Source organism: Dermacentor variabilis, chromosome 8 (assembly GCF_050947875.1).
Source record: "Dermacentor variabilis isolate Ectoservices chromosome 8, ASM5094787v1, whole genome shotgun sequence".
Lineage (NCBI taxonomy): Eukaryota > Metazoa > Arthropoda > Arachnida > Ixodida > Ixodidae > Dermacentor > Dermacentor variabilis.
In genome coordinates, this window is record NC_134575.1 from 66402214 (window position 1) to 66417701 (window position 15488).

The 15488-nt window shown below is 49.1% G+C and overlaps 1 protein-coding gene across 2 annotated transcripts in view; it reads left to right on the plus strand.

Annotated features, from left to right (window-relative positions):
• Nucleotides 1-15488, plus strand: part of LOC142590297 (uncharacterized) — a 45458-nt gene that overhangs the window by 15922 nt on the left and 14048 nt on the right. For both annotated transcript variants that reach the window (XM_075702307.1, XM_075702308.1), the window contains 3 exons: nucleotides 4108-4330; nucleotides 5960-6113; nucleotides 7880-7995. In XM_075702307.1, the coding sequence (XP_075558422.1) occupies nucleotides 4108-4330; nucleotides 5960-6113; nucleotides 7880-7995 (493 nt within the window). The remainder of the gene's footprint in view (nucleotides 1-4107; nucleotides 4331-5959; nucleotides 6114-7879; nucleotides 7996-15488) is intronic.

Below are 15488 nucleotides of genomic sequence, written 5' to 3' on the forward strand. Positions count from 1 at the left end.
TCTTCTCTCGTTAATTTGTATAGATACAAATAGAGGGGAGGTCGCCCTGAAGGTCACATAAACGGTTAAACCGAACCATACAAACATACAAAATTCAAAGTGGGGGAAAGAGGGAAAGAAAGCTATTGCCTTAATGAATGATGATAACATTGGCCTACGTTTACTCTCATCGCACGTCGAGACAAAGTGACAACAAGATTTTGTCGTTATTATCGATATTATCTGAGATTATTAACGTTTAGACGCTCAACCTCTGGTGGCGCAGCGGCCTTGGCGTTGCACTACTAAGCTGGAGGGCACATGGTCGAATCCCGGCCGCGGCGGCCACATTTCGATGAGAACGAAATGCAAGAGTGCCCATGCGTCGCGCATTGGGTACACCTTAAAGAAACTCAGGCGGTCGGAATTATTCTGAAGTCCCGCCACTACGACGTGCCTCCTAATCATGTCGCGGTTTCGGCACGGAACGCCCCAGAATTGACTTAAAACTTAGACGCTGTTAAGCCTAATAAAAAGTAAAAGAAAATGCCACGGCGTGTACGAAACAGGGCAACATGATGAGAAAACCCCGACGCATTTCTAGCTATGTAAGCGAAAACAAATCTTTGGTAAGTAAGCGCTGAATACTGTGGCGCCACCTTATGCTTATAAATCAAAGCACACCATTATTTTGAGGCACAGCAGCCTCCAAATAAAAAGCTAATTTTAGTAAGGACACATCATGGCCAGCACAAGCGTGAGATGTGACTAAGCGAAGGCTGACTTTAACGTTATTTTTTTTTCCTGCCACGCGGGAGAGCGATAGCATGAGTGAATTAGCATCGTAGCGGGCAGTCTGGGCAGTGCCATGTTGTTACGTATATTTAACCGCTTGAAGCGGTCCCGGTAGACAACTGCTTTGCGGCAGTTACCGAGACAGAAAACTCCGCACAGGCGCAGTCGTGGCAGTCAGTATCGGTACGGTAGGACGGTAACGCTCTGCTAAAGCTCTAATTCAACACTTACTGTTGTGCAACATCGTAAGCTATGGCTATTTACCATTTATTCTACTTGAAATAGACAAGCAAGGCATTTAAACATGGTTTTAAAGTGAACCCACCGCTCAAACACTAACTCTGCGAATTTGAAGCATGGGCGAATCAGCGGTTTACTCGGGAGTGTTACGTTCACTGTAAAAAAATGTTGCAGTGAATGACGTGAAATATCTTGGCAGCTGTATTTCCAAATATTACACCGTCAAAATGGGTGCAGGAAGTTTTGTAAGGCGTACACCACGACGTACTGCTCACTGCAGCCATTCGAATCGTGTTATTATCGCGAGGAATTGCGTTTTTTTTTTTTTTTTTTCATGTGGTATTCATGACTCACTCTTGTCACCGTTCACGGTGACGGAAACATCCTGTCGGAAAGACGCTGACGGCTAGTCAAAACTGACAAAATCATGGCCGGTGAAGTGACCTTCGGTTTTTTTAGGGCGTACACACTTGATTCTCCTATTTGCCAAGAGTCAGTACATCTGTTTCAACGTTTGCGGCATTGCGTGCCAGCTTCTTTTCCGTTAGGTGACGCAAGCAAGGTCGATCCAAATAGGTCGCGAAGCTTCGGGCGAAAAGCGGTTCAGTACAAATTGTCACCGACGTCAGCAAGGGTTGTTATGGGAGTAGCGATTGAAGCGCGACTATGTTTGGAGGGAACAAACATTGGGAAAGAAAAAAGCGTATTTTAATTCAAGGAAGACACAGTTAGATTCATTCAACGAAAATAAAATTCATGCTCAATTATATATATTCGTGACGAGTTAAGAAAGTACAGGTTTATTTAATTTTGTTATTATTAATAAATACATTGCTTTTCAGCGCCCATCGTTACAGGGGTCTTGACGCCGCTTTCACTCGCAATGCAATGCACCCTCTTGAAATTTGCAGAAAGGCGTGCTCGTAAAGTTCACCTGTTGAAATACGCCTTCCTCACACGTTGTGCTTTTTTTGCTTGTCCAAGTTTGTCTTAATTTAGTGACGCGGGTAGCTTCATCGCTTCTTAACCTGTTCAGTCAAAAATAGTGAGTTACAAACGCCAGATAATTGTGTAGTTGTTATCGTGCGACTGCGCTGGCCGACGCGCTTGGCTGGCATCCGACGCTAGGATCAGCACTCTACAACTAAAGCTTTCGTCGGCCTCCAAAGAAAGTATGTTCTGTGTAGGGGTGCGAGTTCGACAACCGCACATCTAGCCTCTTCCTGCATCGCTTATTTTTCTTTTTTTCGAAACGCCTATCAAGTCGAATGGCGGGGCAATTGAATATGCAGCTCTAAAGGCAGGCCAACAAAACAAATTTCGCGCCTTCGAAAACAAGATGACGTAACTTTTGTTTTTAACGGATATGGCGTCACATTATTTTTTTCTGCCGCCGGAAGTGTTCCGTCCACATGCAGATGGCGCTAAGCCTCATGAACCGCCGATGAACCGCCATGTTTTGAACGTATGGGCTCCTATGGAAGCTTCGCTGCCAGGTATATTTACCTTGACGCAAGCGCCAAACTGATATCTGCTGAGTGCCGGCGACACTATCCGCACTGCAAATTGGAGCCGTGCAAAAACACGTGCAGCGGCCGCTTCCTGTCAGCTTGTGCTCCTAAAGACAGCTGTCGGTTCGGGTACAAGAGCGACGGAAGCGTCGCCGCGTTGCCGTCGTGCAGCGGTGAACCAGCGTTCACGCACAACACGAACAAACATGCAGATTTTGCAGTTGCAAGAGCGAAGACAGCCTGGAGCAACAAGCAGCTCCAGCGTGTAGCAAAGCGGTGCTCTTTTACATATATAATACTTCTCAGGAAAAGGATCGGTCAACGATAACATGGCAACAATGAAATTCAAACAGCGCTAGACGACAGGACCAGAAAGAGGAGGACACAGACACGGCGCTGAACTTACAACTGATTTATTTGAAGTAAGAAGTCAACTTATACGTACAGGCGCCCAAATCTTTAACTGGCGTGCGCGAGCGGCGACTTTTCCGTGCGTCAGCGCCGTATGACGGGGCGCGGCTGCAAAGAGTCTGAGGCTAAGTGCATACGGACAAAGCGCGCTCAGCTGGGCCCATCGTCTGCTAAGCTGTTTGCAGCCTCGCCCGGTCATACGGCGCTGACGCACGGAAAAGTCGCCGCTCGCGCACGCCAGTTAAAGATTTGGGCGCCTGTACAAAACTGGGCACGCATGCGCCCGGTCATACATCGATGATCGGATACAAACTCCGGACAGCCGGAAGATAGACGTTGACTTCTTACTTCAAATAAATCAGTTGTAAGTTCAGCGCCGTGTTTGTGTCCTCCTCTTTCTGGTCCTGTCGTCTAGCGCTGTTTGAATTTTATTGCTATTATGGAACACCAACTCGCCCAATCCGCTGCCCTTCAACGATAAATGCCTCGTCGCAGGTAGCGTGTTACTTGCAATCGCAGGGGCTTGTGCCTTTAGGACAGTGTACTCTTACAAAACTGGATTTCTTTCTCTACACGCAGCGCTTTCATTAGCGAAAAGGTGACTTGCCAAGAGTAGGCAGGAGAAAGAAAATGACCAAACCGGTAAGCTCGCACTCGACAGTGCTACAGTGCAGGCACAAGAGGTTAAACAGATGTATACTTACATTGCCCCTGCAACTTTGGCGAAAGTTTTGTGTCTTCTACCCACTCGTTGCTCACCGTGGTCGCCGTGACAACGACTGGCGGAGCGGCGCTTGCTGCCGCCGAGGCCACTCGGAAGTGCGCGAACGTTGATCAGGAGGCGATAAATGGCGGGCGCTGTCACGTGACCGAATGTCATAAGCGTGTATGGCGGCGCGCATTGATATGGTGCTGCAGAAGGTCTATATGCCGACTCTTGTTCATTTTATTCGTACGACTGACCAGAAGCAAAACGAAAGTTTATTTATTTATTTACTTAGTTATTTATTAAAAGAAAACTCTCAGGGCCACTAGCACGTTACAGAGAGGAGTCCTTAGCACTTGAATGACAACGTAGTATTCTTTTGATCATCGCTTAAAATCCACCGTGCTCTACTGTGTACTGTAGCTGTTTCTTCGCTTGTATACCATCGCCCTCGCGCGTGCGCAGGCAAGAACCCCTTGACTAACGCCATGGTCTGCCACTACTCGTTTAACGAGGCTGCCGTCCATGCCCTGGCGCCGGACGGCCTGTGCGACTACGCCTTCTGCGAGCAATTCTACCTGCCGTCGCACCAGGGTTTCATCGAAGGGCCGGGCCCGGACCAGGAGAGCTTCATGATGGAAGCCAGCAAGCACAGCAAGACGGAATACGGCATAAGCTTTCCCGTCCTGTGAGTAACTCGTCGCTCTACCGGCCGGATGAGAGCAAAGAACGCTAAGAACTTCGCGAGCACGATTCTGCCGGACGAGTTGGCATCGATCGAAGCGCCCCGAAGCGGTACACACTCGACCGTGCACTTCTGGGGATAGAACCACTTTCCCCAAATGTTTAGTGGCTAAAACTATACATGCGTCTGCATGTGCGGGCGACGTGCACAATTCGTGGCGAAGTGTCGAACTATGGCGTGCTTTGCACGATGCCAGCACTTCGCGCCTAATTGGTTACTTCTGAAGGCTCGTAGGCAGGAAAAAATTTTGCGTTGACGGCCTGCAGGGCTACTTTTTTTAAAATCACATTTAAGAGCAACGTGCCACGATAAAAACTTCCAAGTCCATTATTATGCCCAAATGGTGCACTTCGCGATACTAGACCTTTTATAACACAAGCAGCGTGCATAACCAATATCACGCACGCTTGTTTGACGATTCACCATATTGGTACCTTTGACGATGTTCAGAATTTAGGTCATAGTGTTGATTGGGCACTTTGGCACTCGCTCACTTGTCAGCCATGCTGCTAGTCGCACGCACCCACACGCAAGCAAACGCACTATGGGCGACTGTGGGTTTATAAGGAAATAAGTGTGAAGTGATGCGAAATATTTTTTTTGTCTTACAACAGAAGACAAATCGTTCAACTGCTTCCCTCTCGCTTTGTAGATCATTTTTACGATTGCACTTCTTCATTCAGGTTCGCCACCAAAATAACTGCAAATGTCGGGCGACAGCCTCGAACTTGAAGTGAATCCGCAAATTTAATCAAAGGGGTAATTAAACCGATAAGACGTGATGCCTTTCCTAGGAACATATTTGAGTTAATGAGAATTCATAAAGTTTTCGCAGGCGTTTTTTGCAGCCTTCAAACTAGTTACAGATTCGCGTTCGCGGATAGGCTTCTAACAGCGCATAGCAAAGCAGCTTTATGTTTTTTGTGCATGGAGTTAGGGACAAAATTTTATCCTCAGAACACGCGATTGTGCTTTCGTTTAAAGACAGCTGGATAAAAAATTGCGCGAAGATGGTAGCCTTCGCGATGACCGGCCGGTTTCTGAGTAAGACAGTGAGAAGAGTCCGTCGCATTAAATCACTTTTGGCACCTCTGGTGTCACGCGGCGCTTTTCACGCACTGCGAGCAAAGCGGAGAAGGATAATTATGCAGGACACAGCGCACCGAAAGCGACAGAACGATAGGATGCAATAACAGCTTTCCCAATGAAAGCCAAACTTTTAATTGAAAAAAAAACTGGCCTAAATAGTCTTCTCTGGGTGGTCATGCAATGAGTGCGGAAAAATTATATACTGCTTGGGGACAAAGGAGGACTCGCGACCGAACACTGTTGACGTCATACTTGTATTATAACGTATCAGTTTTCCTTATACTAGCATGGCTGGTACACTGGGACACACTGGTACACTGGACACACCGTTACAGCTGGGACACTGTGTATAAACTCCGACAAGGAAAGCAGTGGTGGCCCTGACGATCAAAATCCTCTTCTTATAATGTTGATCATCACAAGTTTCCATTTGCCTGAAACGTTGGGCCTTTATATATATATGCACATACACGTTGTTTTCAGGGCCATAAATATGGTCCGCTATGACCTGTCTAGCGAGGCGGCACCTGCGAGCGTCTCCCGGTACTGGGCCATGCGCTTCTACCACTACGGCTTCGTCACCATGGATCTCGGACGGAGTTCTACGGAGCTGAAACACGTCCTTGAGGTCTTGCAAGTGAGAAAAAGATGTGGTTACCTTTATGTAGCGAACGAAGCGATTAACCTTGTAAGGGCCAAACATGCTTCTGCGTCAAGGAAGATTAGAACAAATTGTTCCCCTTTAATTTTTGCCATGGAAATCACATTTGTAGAAAAAAAACAACGACATTTTATTTGAGAGGTAACTTAATTAGTATATGAATTAATTAATTCGTAGTTTAACTATCGATACCTGAAAATACACTATGTCAAAAGCGAAACTGATAGCTCTGCATTAAGCTCCCCGCATTATATAAGCTTTTTGGGGCATCAAACAAGAAACAGCGTATGTAATATAGGTTGGGCATTGCAGGGTAAAGTCCGCTTACTGGTAAAATGAATTTAAACATTAACTACACGGATAATATCAGTGTCACACTGAACAATGCGTCCGAAAAAAAAACTGAATGATAGAGATTTATATCTTCATATAGGATTGCGCGCAGGCGCATAATATTGGAGGACTCTAGATTATACGTTTGACCTCCTGCAGCTCTTGAGCGTGGAGGGAAACTTTACTAGGAATATGTTTTCGTATCGTTGTGATTGGGGCCGGTTGGCTATAGCGTGGATGATTACTACCTACTCGAGTGCTGTCTTTCATATACCTCGCAGTGTAGTTCGTGAGTGCAACTAGTGCCCCGGTTCCGGTGGCGCGCCGATGGCTTTCTGCAGTACTTGCTTCCATCGCTCGCCTCTTACTCGCGCATTTGTAACGTGTAACGCAGCTCGCGCGTCTCTGCCGCTACGACAATGACGATGACTTGACCATGGTGCAGCAGCTACAGTAAACTTGCACTGGTTTATACAGTTTAGGTTAACAATTCCCTGTGGAACGAATCGCAGGGCTGCAATGAAGCAGTAAATATTCGGTTGGAAAACTTAAACAAGATCATAAGAATCGGGAGATGCTGTTTATTAGGTTGGGGGGTTTTTAACGTCCGAAGGTAGCTGAGGTGCTAGAAGAGGCGTGGTATAGTGGAAGGAGGGGATAACCTTGGCAGTCCTGGCGACCTGGCGTGCGAGTCGCGAATGTTGCAAAGGAACGAAGGAGGCGGATGTAAGGTATTGCACGATAGTCGTTCAAAAAATATGGAACTACGTCGCTCTCGCGAAGCAGGGGCATCCCTGTGAACATTCTTTCGGGCACGTTTAGCGCCGCAGGTCCTTACAGCGATAGTGCGGAAAGCCTTTGCACTCATCGTCATCGGCGAAAGTCAAACCCGCGGTCTCGTGCTAAACAGCTTAAGAGGTCATACCTGCCGAGCCCCAGCCAAGAGTATGTTCGCTATAATACTAACTCAAACACATTATAAGAAGCCAACAAACACTGACGCTGAGGACAACATAGGGGAAATTACTTGTGCTTAATAAATGAAATAAAGAAACGATCAATTAATTGAAATGAAAGTGGATGAAAAAACAACTTGCCGCAAGTGGGGAACGATCCCACAGCCCACCTTACCCACCTGCGGCAAGTTGTTTTTTCATCCACTTTCATTTGCATTAATTTATCGTTTCTTTATTTCATTTATTAAGCACAAGTAACTTCCGCAACAAACACTGACACCGAGAACAACATATATGTTGTCCTCGGTGTCAGTGTTTGTTGGCTTCTTATAATATGGCTAATAAAAATCGGGCCCCTCGGTTAACCTCCTTTCTTCTCGTTTAACTCAAGCACACACCCACTTCCACCCGCAAATAAATACTGACCTTTTTTTCGCTTGCCGGTGTGTGTAGATTGCGAAGAAGCTGGTGACCCCCCTGACCAAGCGAGACGGCCGGCCGAGCTATACGGCCATCGCGTGGAACGAGAAGGACACGAGCGCGGTGATCGAAGCCGTGAAATTGATGAGGTACGCGTTGCACGCACAGGGTGTCGGGCCTCGGACTCGCTTCGGAAGGTTTGCGTGACGTCAGGTCGGGCTGAGGCGCCCGTGCAAGCAGGTCGGCTCAGTCCGAAGTGCGAGAATGAGGGCAAGCCGAGGGGCTCGATGTTTAGTGACAGCCAATGAAAGCCATAACGGGGGAAATCATTTACTTTTCGTGAACGAGAAAATTGTCATCCACCCAAATGATAGCGTAAAACCCATACGGATTTTCCACAAAGAAAGATCCGCAGTTGAAAAGTTCGTTCTGGTCCGGGTATCGAAACAGGGACCATCGCCTTTCCGAGGCAGTCATTGTACCTTCTGAGCCACACGAGAAGGCTAGCAGATCATAGAGCGGAGCCGCATTTATCGACAACTCGGATAAGAGGGACACAGAATATGGCTAAATATTCGGCTGGATTACAATTTTCTCTTTCATGAATCTTAGGCCATCTTCTGGACTTCCGCAGATATGGTTTGTGGTATTGTTACCTTTCTTTTATTATACTAATTACCAAGAATAGAACGATCGTGAAGCTTGAGGTGATCTTTATACTTTTACAAAGAAAAAAAATAAATGAATGTAGAAGATAAAAAATGCCTTATCATCCCGGCTCTGCGAAAGTGGATGTCCAGTGAAGCTGTTGAAAACCATCATGGTACAACTGCTGAGGGGCATATATGCAATGCTTTATTGCTATAGTAATGGTAGTAATGGTAACTTAGAGTAATGGGAGTAGTGGTAATTCCGGCAACACGCCGCCGCTGGTTGTATTGCCGCTACTTTTCTTTTTGCCGCTCCTCGTATTCACGCTGCTTCTCGGGAATCCTAACTATGCGTTGCCTACTCATAAACATTCTCCTACCTTGAGTCGGGATTTTCGTTAGCTAAATGCTGTTTCAATGGTTAGCTTAAATGTGGTAAAGTCCTCAATCGCCCACATTTTGCATGCAGCCATTTGGCAGCATTTGTGGCCAGCATCTGGGTATCTAGTGGTCTGCAGAAGTTACTCTAGCAAAGCAAAGCTGTACAATGTCAAATCTTCCATGTTTATTCATGGCGGATGTCAACGTAGGTGCACCTATGGCCAGTAATGCGCTCTATCCAGTATTTCTGAGCATCACCACTGTGACAGTCTGCATTGCCGTTTGGCCTACTGTGAGATCCCCGAAGAAATTCTGCTACCCTGCATCTTTTTACTCGGTCAGCCGAAAACGTTTACCGAGCCACGTGATAGCCAACTGTTGTCCGCGCCGAATGAATGAAATTCATTCTGCGTATCTTCATAATTCACCTTAAGCTAAATCCAGAACAGCAGCAGAGTATTTACTACGAAGACTTACAAGCTGCAGACCATCGGATGCCTGCTGTTACGTTTCGCCTACGACGCGCGGTTTAGCCGGCGCGACTGCAATAAAGCGGCAGACATTTTGGCCCGTTCGGCGTCGCCGCTACGCTCCCCGCCAAGCGCGTCCAGGCATGTTCCGATGCCACGTGTCTTCATGTGCGTGTGTGAGTGTATGTGCCATTGTGCCCGACCGGCGGCGATACGACAGCAGGGGTCCCCTTCTCCTCCCAGCCATTGTGCCCGACCGGAGGCGATACGACAGCAAGGGTCCCCTTCTCCTCCCAGCCATTGTGCCCGACCGGAGGCGCTACGACAGTAGGAGTTACCTTCTCCTCCCAGCCATTGTGCCCGACCGGAGGCGATACGACAGTAGGAGTTACCTTCTCCTCCCAGTCTTTGTGCCCGACCGGCGGCGCTACGACAGTATGCGTCACCTTATCTCATTGTACAATCACGTGCTCGTCTATTGAGGGGTTCCTTCTTGCCCTCAACTGCGAGAGTATAAAAACAGCTGCCCCCGGACGCAAAAAGGAGGGCTCCGATTTCTTCTGTTGAGTAACGTGCTCTCCCGTCTCTCTACTTCGGTCAACCTGACCGCCAACTCTTTGCGATGTTAAAATAAACAAGTTGTTTTGTTGTTACCAGTCGACTCATGCTTTGCCGGGACCTTCGGATGCTTCCAGTTGTACCCCAGGCCGCCAGGCCAACGCTACCCTTGGGGCTTGCGACCCAGGTGCAACAACGGGCGTCAGCGCCGAGTTCCCAACAGATCGCACCAGCGGTGCGATCACAACAACCGTTGCCATCGGTGGGATTCAAACAACTGTCTGCCAGCGGTGAGATCGCGACAACGGAGGCCAGCAGCGAAGATATGCAGTTGACTGTATGCTGAGCAGCTCAACGACCATCTGGGAGCAGTGCAACGAGCCCTGTGTGATGACTGGTTGCCTGCAGCGGAACGACTGCGCTGAACTCTTGACTGCGAGGTTTGGTGAGTGCGGGACTTTCTTCTTCTGAGCTTTGCCAGGCTTTTGTTAGTGTCAGAAACAGAGCTGGTAATTGTGGTTGTCGTTGCTGCCGGGTTAGTTTGCGGCAAGACAATAGTAAGCAGTAGAGAAAGCAGCATTCAGAGCAGCCATGGATTTGAAGTCGTTGCGCAAACCGAAATTGTTGGAGCTTGCAAGAGAGTTGGGTCTGGATGTCTCAGACAAACTCAGAAAACCTGAACTGCTAAAGGCTATTCTTGAGTTAGAAGCTGAGGATGACGAGCTGTCGGAATGCCTTGAGACCATTGAGGAGAGGGAGACTGCAAAAAGACAGGAGCGCGAACTTAAAGAACAGAAAGAAAAAGAAGAGCGCGAAAGTAAAGAACAGAAAGAGCGAGAGCAACAAGAGAAAAAAGAAGAGCGTGACCGTCAACACGCTTTGGAAATGAAGCGTCTCGAGATAGAGATGGAACGCGCTCGTAATGGAAGTCAGGCACACGGTGCAGGAGAACGCGTATTGTTCAAAATGACTGACCTGATGCGGCCGTTTAAGCTTGGAGAGGACATTGGTTTGTTCCTGGTTAACTTTGAGCGAACGTGCGAGAAGCAGGGGTTCTCTCGGGAAACGTGGCCACAGCGCTTGCTCACTTTGTTACCCGGCGAGGCGGCCGACGTAGTCGCTCGCTTGGATAGAGAGGAGGCAGAGGATTTCGACAAAGTGAAATCGAGTCTGCTAAAAAAGTACAGGCTGTCAGCGGAGGCTTTCCGTCGGAAGTTTCGGGAAAACGAGAAAGGCAAAAGTGAGTCATACACAGAGTTTGCGTACAGGCTAATGTCAAACATGCAGGAGTGGCTCAAAGAAGAGAAAGCGTTTGGTGACCACGATAAAGTTCTGCAGTGTTTCGGGCTAGAACAGTTTTATAGTCGGTTACCTGAGAACGTGCGGTACTGGGTCTTGGATAGGCCAGACGTTTGTACGGTGGCTAAAGCCGCTGAGCTAGCCGAGGAGTTTGTGACGCGTCGGGCTCGCGGAGCTAAGGACGGTCAAAAGGGTGAATTTGGCTCGAAGTTTGAGAGGCCGAAGTTCACACCCAAGAGATTAAAGGGGGACACACGTAGTGCGGATGCGAGTGAAAGCAGTCCGACAGAACGTAAGGAGACGGCGGCAGCCAAACGCAGAAAGCGGTTCGAGATGAGGCGAGCGCGCGTGTGTTATACGTGCCAGAAGCCGGGTCACTTTTCGGCGCAGTGTCCGGAAACAACACCAAAAGTTGTGTTTTTTTCATTAGGCAGCACTGACGAGAACATGAAGCTTCTCGAGCCTTACATGCGAGACCTCCTCGTGAACGGGAAAGAGTGCCGAGTGCTTCGCGATTCCGCAGCTACAATGGATGTAGTTCACCCGTCTTACGTAGAACCCCATATGTTCACGGGCGAGTGCGCATGGATCAAGCAAGCCGTGGAAGCTCATAGCGTGTGTCTGCCGGTAGCAAAAGTGCTTATTGAAGGACCTTTCGGAGCGCTTGAGACGGAGGCGGCAGTGTCATCTATGCTGCCCCCCCCCAGTACCCGTACCTATTTTGAAACAGGTCCGATCACCTCCTGCGCGAGAAGGGGCTTTTGTTTGGTGAGGCTAGCGTTCAGGCCTTAACCAGGTCGAAGGTTCGGGAGCTCGCTGCAAAGGCGGTAGTTGCGGGGCCGACGTTATCGAACAATGAAAAAGGGTCAGAGGTGCAGCAAGCTGACGAACTGAATAAAATTGAGCCTGTAGCGTTGAAGGCGCCAGATACTGGAGAGGAAACGCCCGACACGGGAAAGTTAGAAGAGCTATCTACTGATTTGCTCATCGCGCCTACGTCAGACGGACTTGATAGGTTGCTAAAAGTCAGCCGGTCGGCTTTGATAGCCGAGCAAAAGAAGGATGGTAGCCTAGAAAACATACGCTGCAATGTCAAGGAAGGTATCGCCAGGAAAAATGCGCGTTTTGTGGAACGAGGTGGAGTCCTGTACCGGAAGTATCTAGACCGCAGAGGAGTGGAGTTCGATCAGCTGATCGTGCCTCAATGCTATCGTCAGGATCTGTTGCGCTTGACGCATGGGGGTTCGTGGTCCGGACACCTTGGAGTTAAGAAAACTAAGGACCGTCTCTTGCAAGAGTACTATTGGCCAGGGTGTTTTCGGGACGCAGACCACTTCGTGAGGTCATGTGACACCTGTCAGCGGGTGGGCAAACCAGGGGACAAATCAAGGGCGCCGTTGAAATTGGTACCTATCATTACGGAGCCTTTTAGACGGCTCGTTATTGATACAGTGGGACCTCTGCCGGTAACAGCCACGGGGTACAGACACATTTTGACTGTGATCTGCCCAGCGACAAAGTTCCCTGAAGCAGTGCCGCTTAAAGAACTCAGCTCAGTTGAGATAGTCAATGCACTACTGTCCATATTTGCGCGAGTTGGTTTTCCTGCGGAAATCCAATCAGATCAGGGCACAGTGTTTACTAGCGCTTTGACGACAACTTTTCTCGAAAGGTGTGGGGTAAAGCTGCTACACAGCTCAGTGTACCACCCACAGTCGAATTCCGTTGAGAAGCTCCACTCCGTCATGAAGCGCGTGTTGAGAGCATTGTGTTTTGAACATCGGACTGACTGGGAACTGTGTCTGCCTGGGGTGATGTTTGCATTAAGGACCGCGCCGCATGCAGCTACGGGGTTTTCGCCAGCTGAGCTGGTGTACGGTCGCTCGCTTCGGGCTCCGCTTCGCATGCTTCGAGAATCGTGGGAAGGCAGGGGCGACGACCCAGTCGTGGTGGAGTACGTGCTTAAGCTCCTCGAACGCTTAAGAAGGGCACAGGAGTTGTCAGGTGAAGCAATGGCAAAGGCCCAGCAGAGGGCCAAGGTTTATTATGATCGGACAGCCAGGGCCCGTCGTTTTGAGGTGGGCGATGAGGTCATGATATTGCGCACATCGCTAAACAACAAACTAGACGTGCAGTGGGAGGGCCCAGCACGAATTGTTCAGAAACTGTCGGACGTTAACTACGTGGTAAGTCTGCCAGGAAAGCGGAAAGCACAGCAAGTTTACCACTGTAATCTGCTCAAACCTTATAGACAAAGGGAAGCAGTGGTGTGCATGATGGTAAACGTTCCTGAAGAGCTTCCGGTTGAGCTTCCGGGACTAGGCTCAGTGACGAACAGGGAAGACACCGGTCAAGTCATTAGTGACTTAGTCAGTGGAGCATCGCTGTCGCGTGAGCAGAAAACCAAACTACACCAGCTCTTACAAGAGTTTCAAGGTCTGTTCTCTGAGAGGCCTGGTAGGACTTCTGTACTTACTCATGATATAGAACTTTCCTCCCCAGAGCCAGTACGATCCAAGGCGTACCGGGTGTCACCCCGCCAGAGCGATATTATAGAGGCTGAGGTAAAGAAAATGCTGCAGCTCGGTGTTATTGAGGCAGGTGAGAGTGATTATACCTCCCCTTTGATTTTAGTTGAGGTACCGGGCAAGGAACCTCGTCCTTGCGTCGACTACCGCAGGCTTAATTCCATCACTAAGGATCAAATTTATCCGATCCCTAACATCGAGGAGCGCCTTGAGAAAGTTAGTAGCGCTCAGTTTATTTCCACCCTAGATCTTGTCAGGGGTTATTGGCAGGTTCCACTTACAGAAGAGGCTAGTAGGTATGCGGCGTTCATTTCACCAATGGGAACATTCCGTCCTAAAGTGTTGAGTTTTGGTTTGAAGAACGCGCCATACTGTTTTTCAAGCCTCATGGATAAAGTGTTGCGGGGACAGCAAGAATTCGCTTTACCGTATCTAGACGACGTAGCGATATTCTCCGCATCCTGGTCTGAGCATATGGCACACTTGCGGGCAGTGCTAACCCGCCTGCGCGAAGCGGGCTTGACAGTAAAGGCTCCTAAGTGCCAGTTAGCACAGGCCGAGGTTGTCTACCTCGGTCACGTGATTGGTCAGGGTCGTCGCCGCCCCTCTGAAATAAAGGTGGCCGCTGTGCGAGACTTCCCGCAACCGCGCACGAAGACCGATATTCGGTCGTTCTTAGGTGTCGCCGGCTACTATCAGAGGTACATCCCCAGGTACTCTGATATCGCGGCTCCCCTGACGGATGCTCTAAGAAAGACAGAGCCCCAAACAGTCGTCTGGGACGAGACAAAGGAAAGAGCTTTTAGCGCCCTAAAGAGTGCCCTAACAAGCCAGCCTGTGCTACGATCGCCAGACTATACAAAAGGGTTCGTTGTTCAGTGCGATGCTAGTGAGCGAGGCATGGGCGTTGTACTGTGCCAACGGGAAAATGGAGAAGTAGAACACCCCGTCCTGTATGCTAGTCGTAAGCTGACCAGTCGTGAGCAGGCGTATAGCGCCACCGAGAAAGAGTGTGCATGTCTCGTGTGGGCCGTTCAGAAATTGTCATGCTATCTAGCCGGCTCGAGGTTTATCATTGAGACGGATCACTGCCCTCTCCAATGGCTGCAGACCATCTCTCCCAAAAGTGGCCGCCTCCTGCGCTGGAGCCTCGCTTTGCAACAATATTCCTTTGAGGTGCGTTACAAAAAGGGGAGTCTCAACGGTAACGCCGATGGCTTAAGTCGAAGCCCCTAACGTAGGAATCAGCCTCAAAATTGTTTGTTACTGATGTTTTTCTTCCTGAGGCAGGATTTTTTTAACATATTGCTTTTGTTTAGTGTTTCAAAGTGATGATATGCTTTCTAGTGCAATTTTCCAATTTGTGGACGCGTTCTGAGTGATGCTAGACTACTGTAAGGAACTAGGCAGTGGTATAAAAGGGGAAAGAGCCTGGCAGGGCTTAGTGAGGGTTGTGCCGTGCTTGCTGACTGAGCGGTTGAGTTTCAGCGTAGTTCTAACGCTTGCCGGGAACGAGAACAAGAACGTGAACTCTCCCGAAGTCACTTTGCAGTGTCCTGTGCGAACCTGAACGAGAGAACGAGGCCTTCTCTGTGCGCTGCGCTCAAGAAACGTCGAGGGACGCCCGACTTCGGTTATGAGCATCATCGAGCGACATCCCTCCGGACAGCGGATGCAGTCCCCTGTCCATCGGGATCTCCTTCCCCCGGCGGGGCGGTCTGTTACGTTTCGCCTACGACGCGCGGTTTAGCCGGCG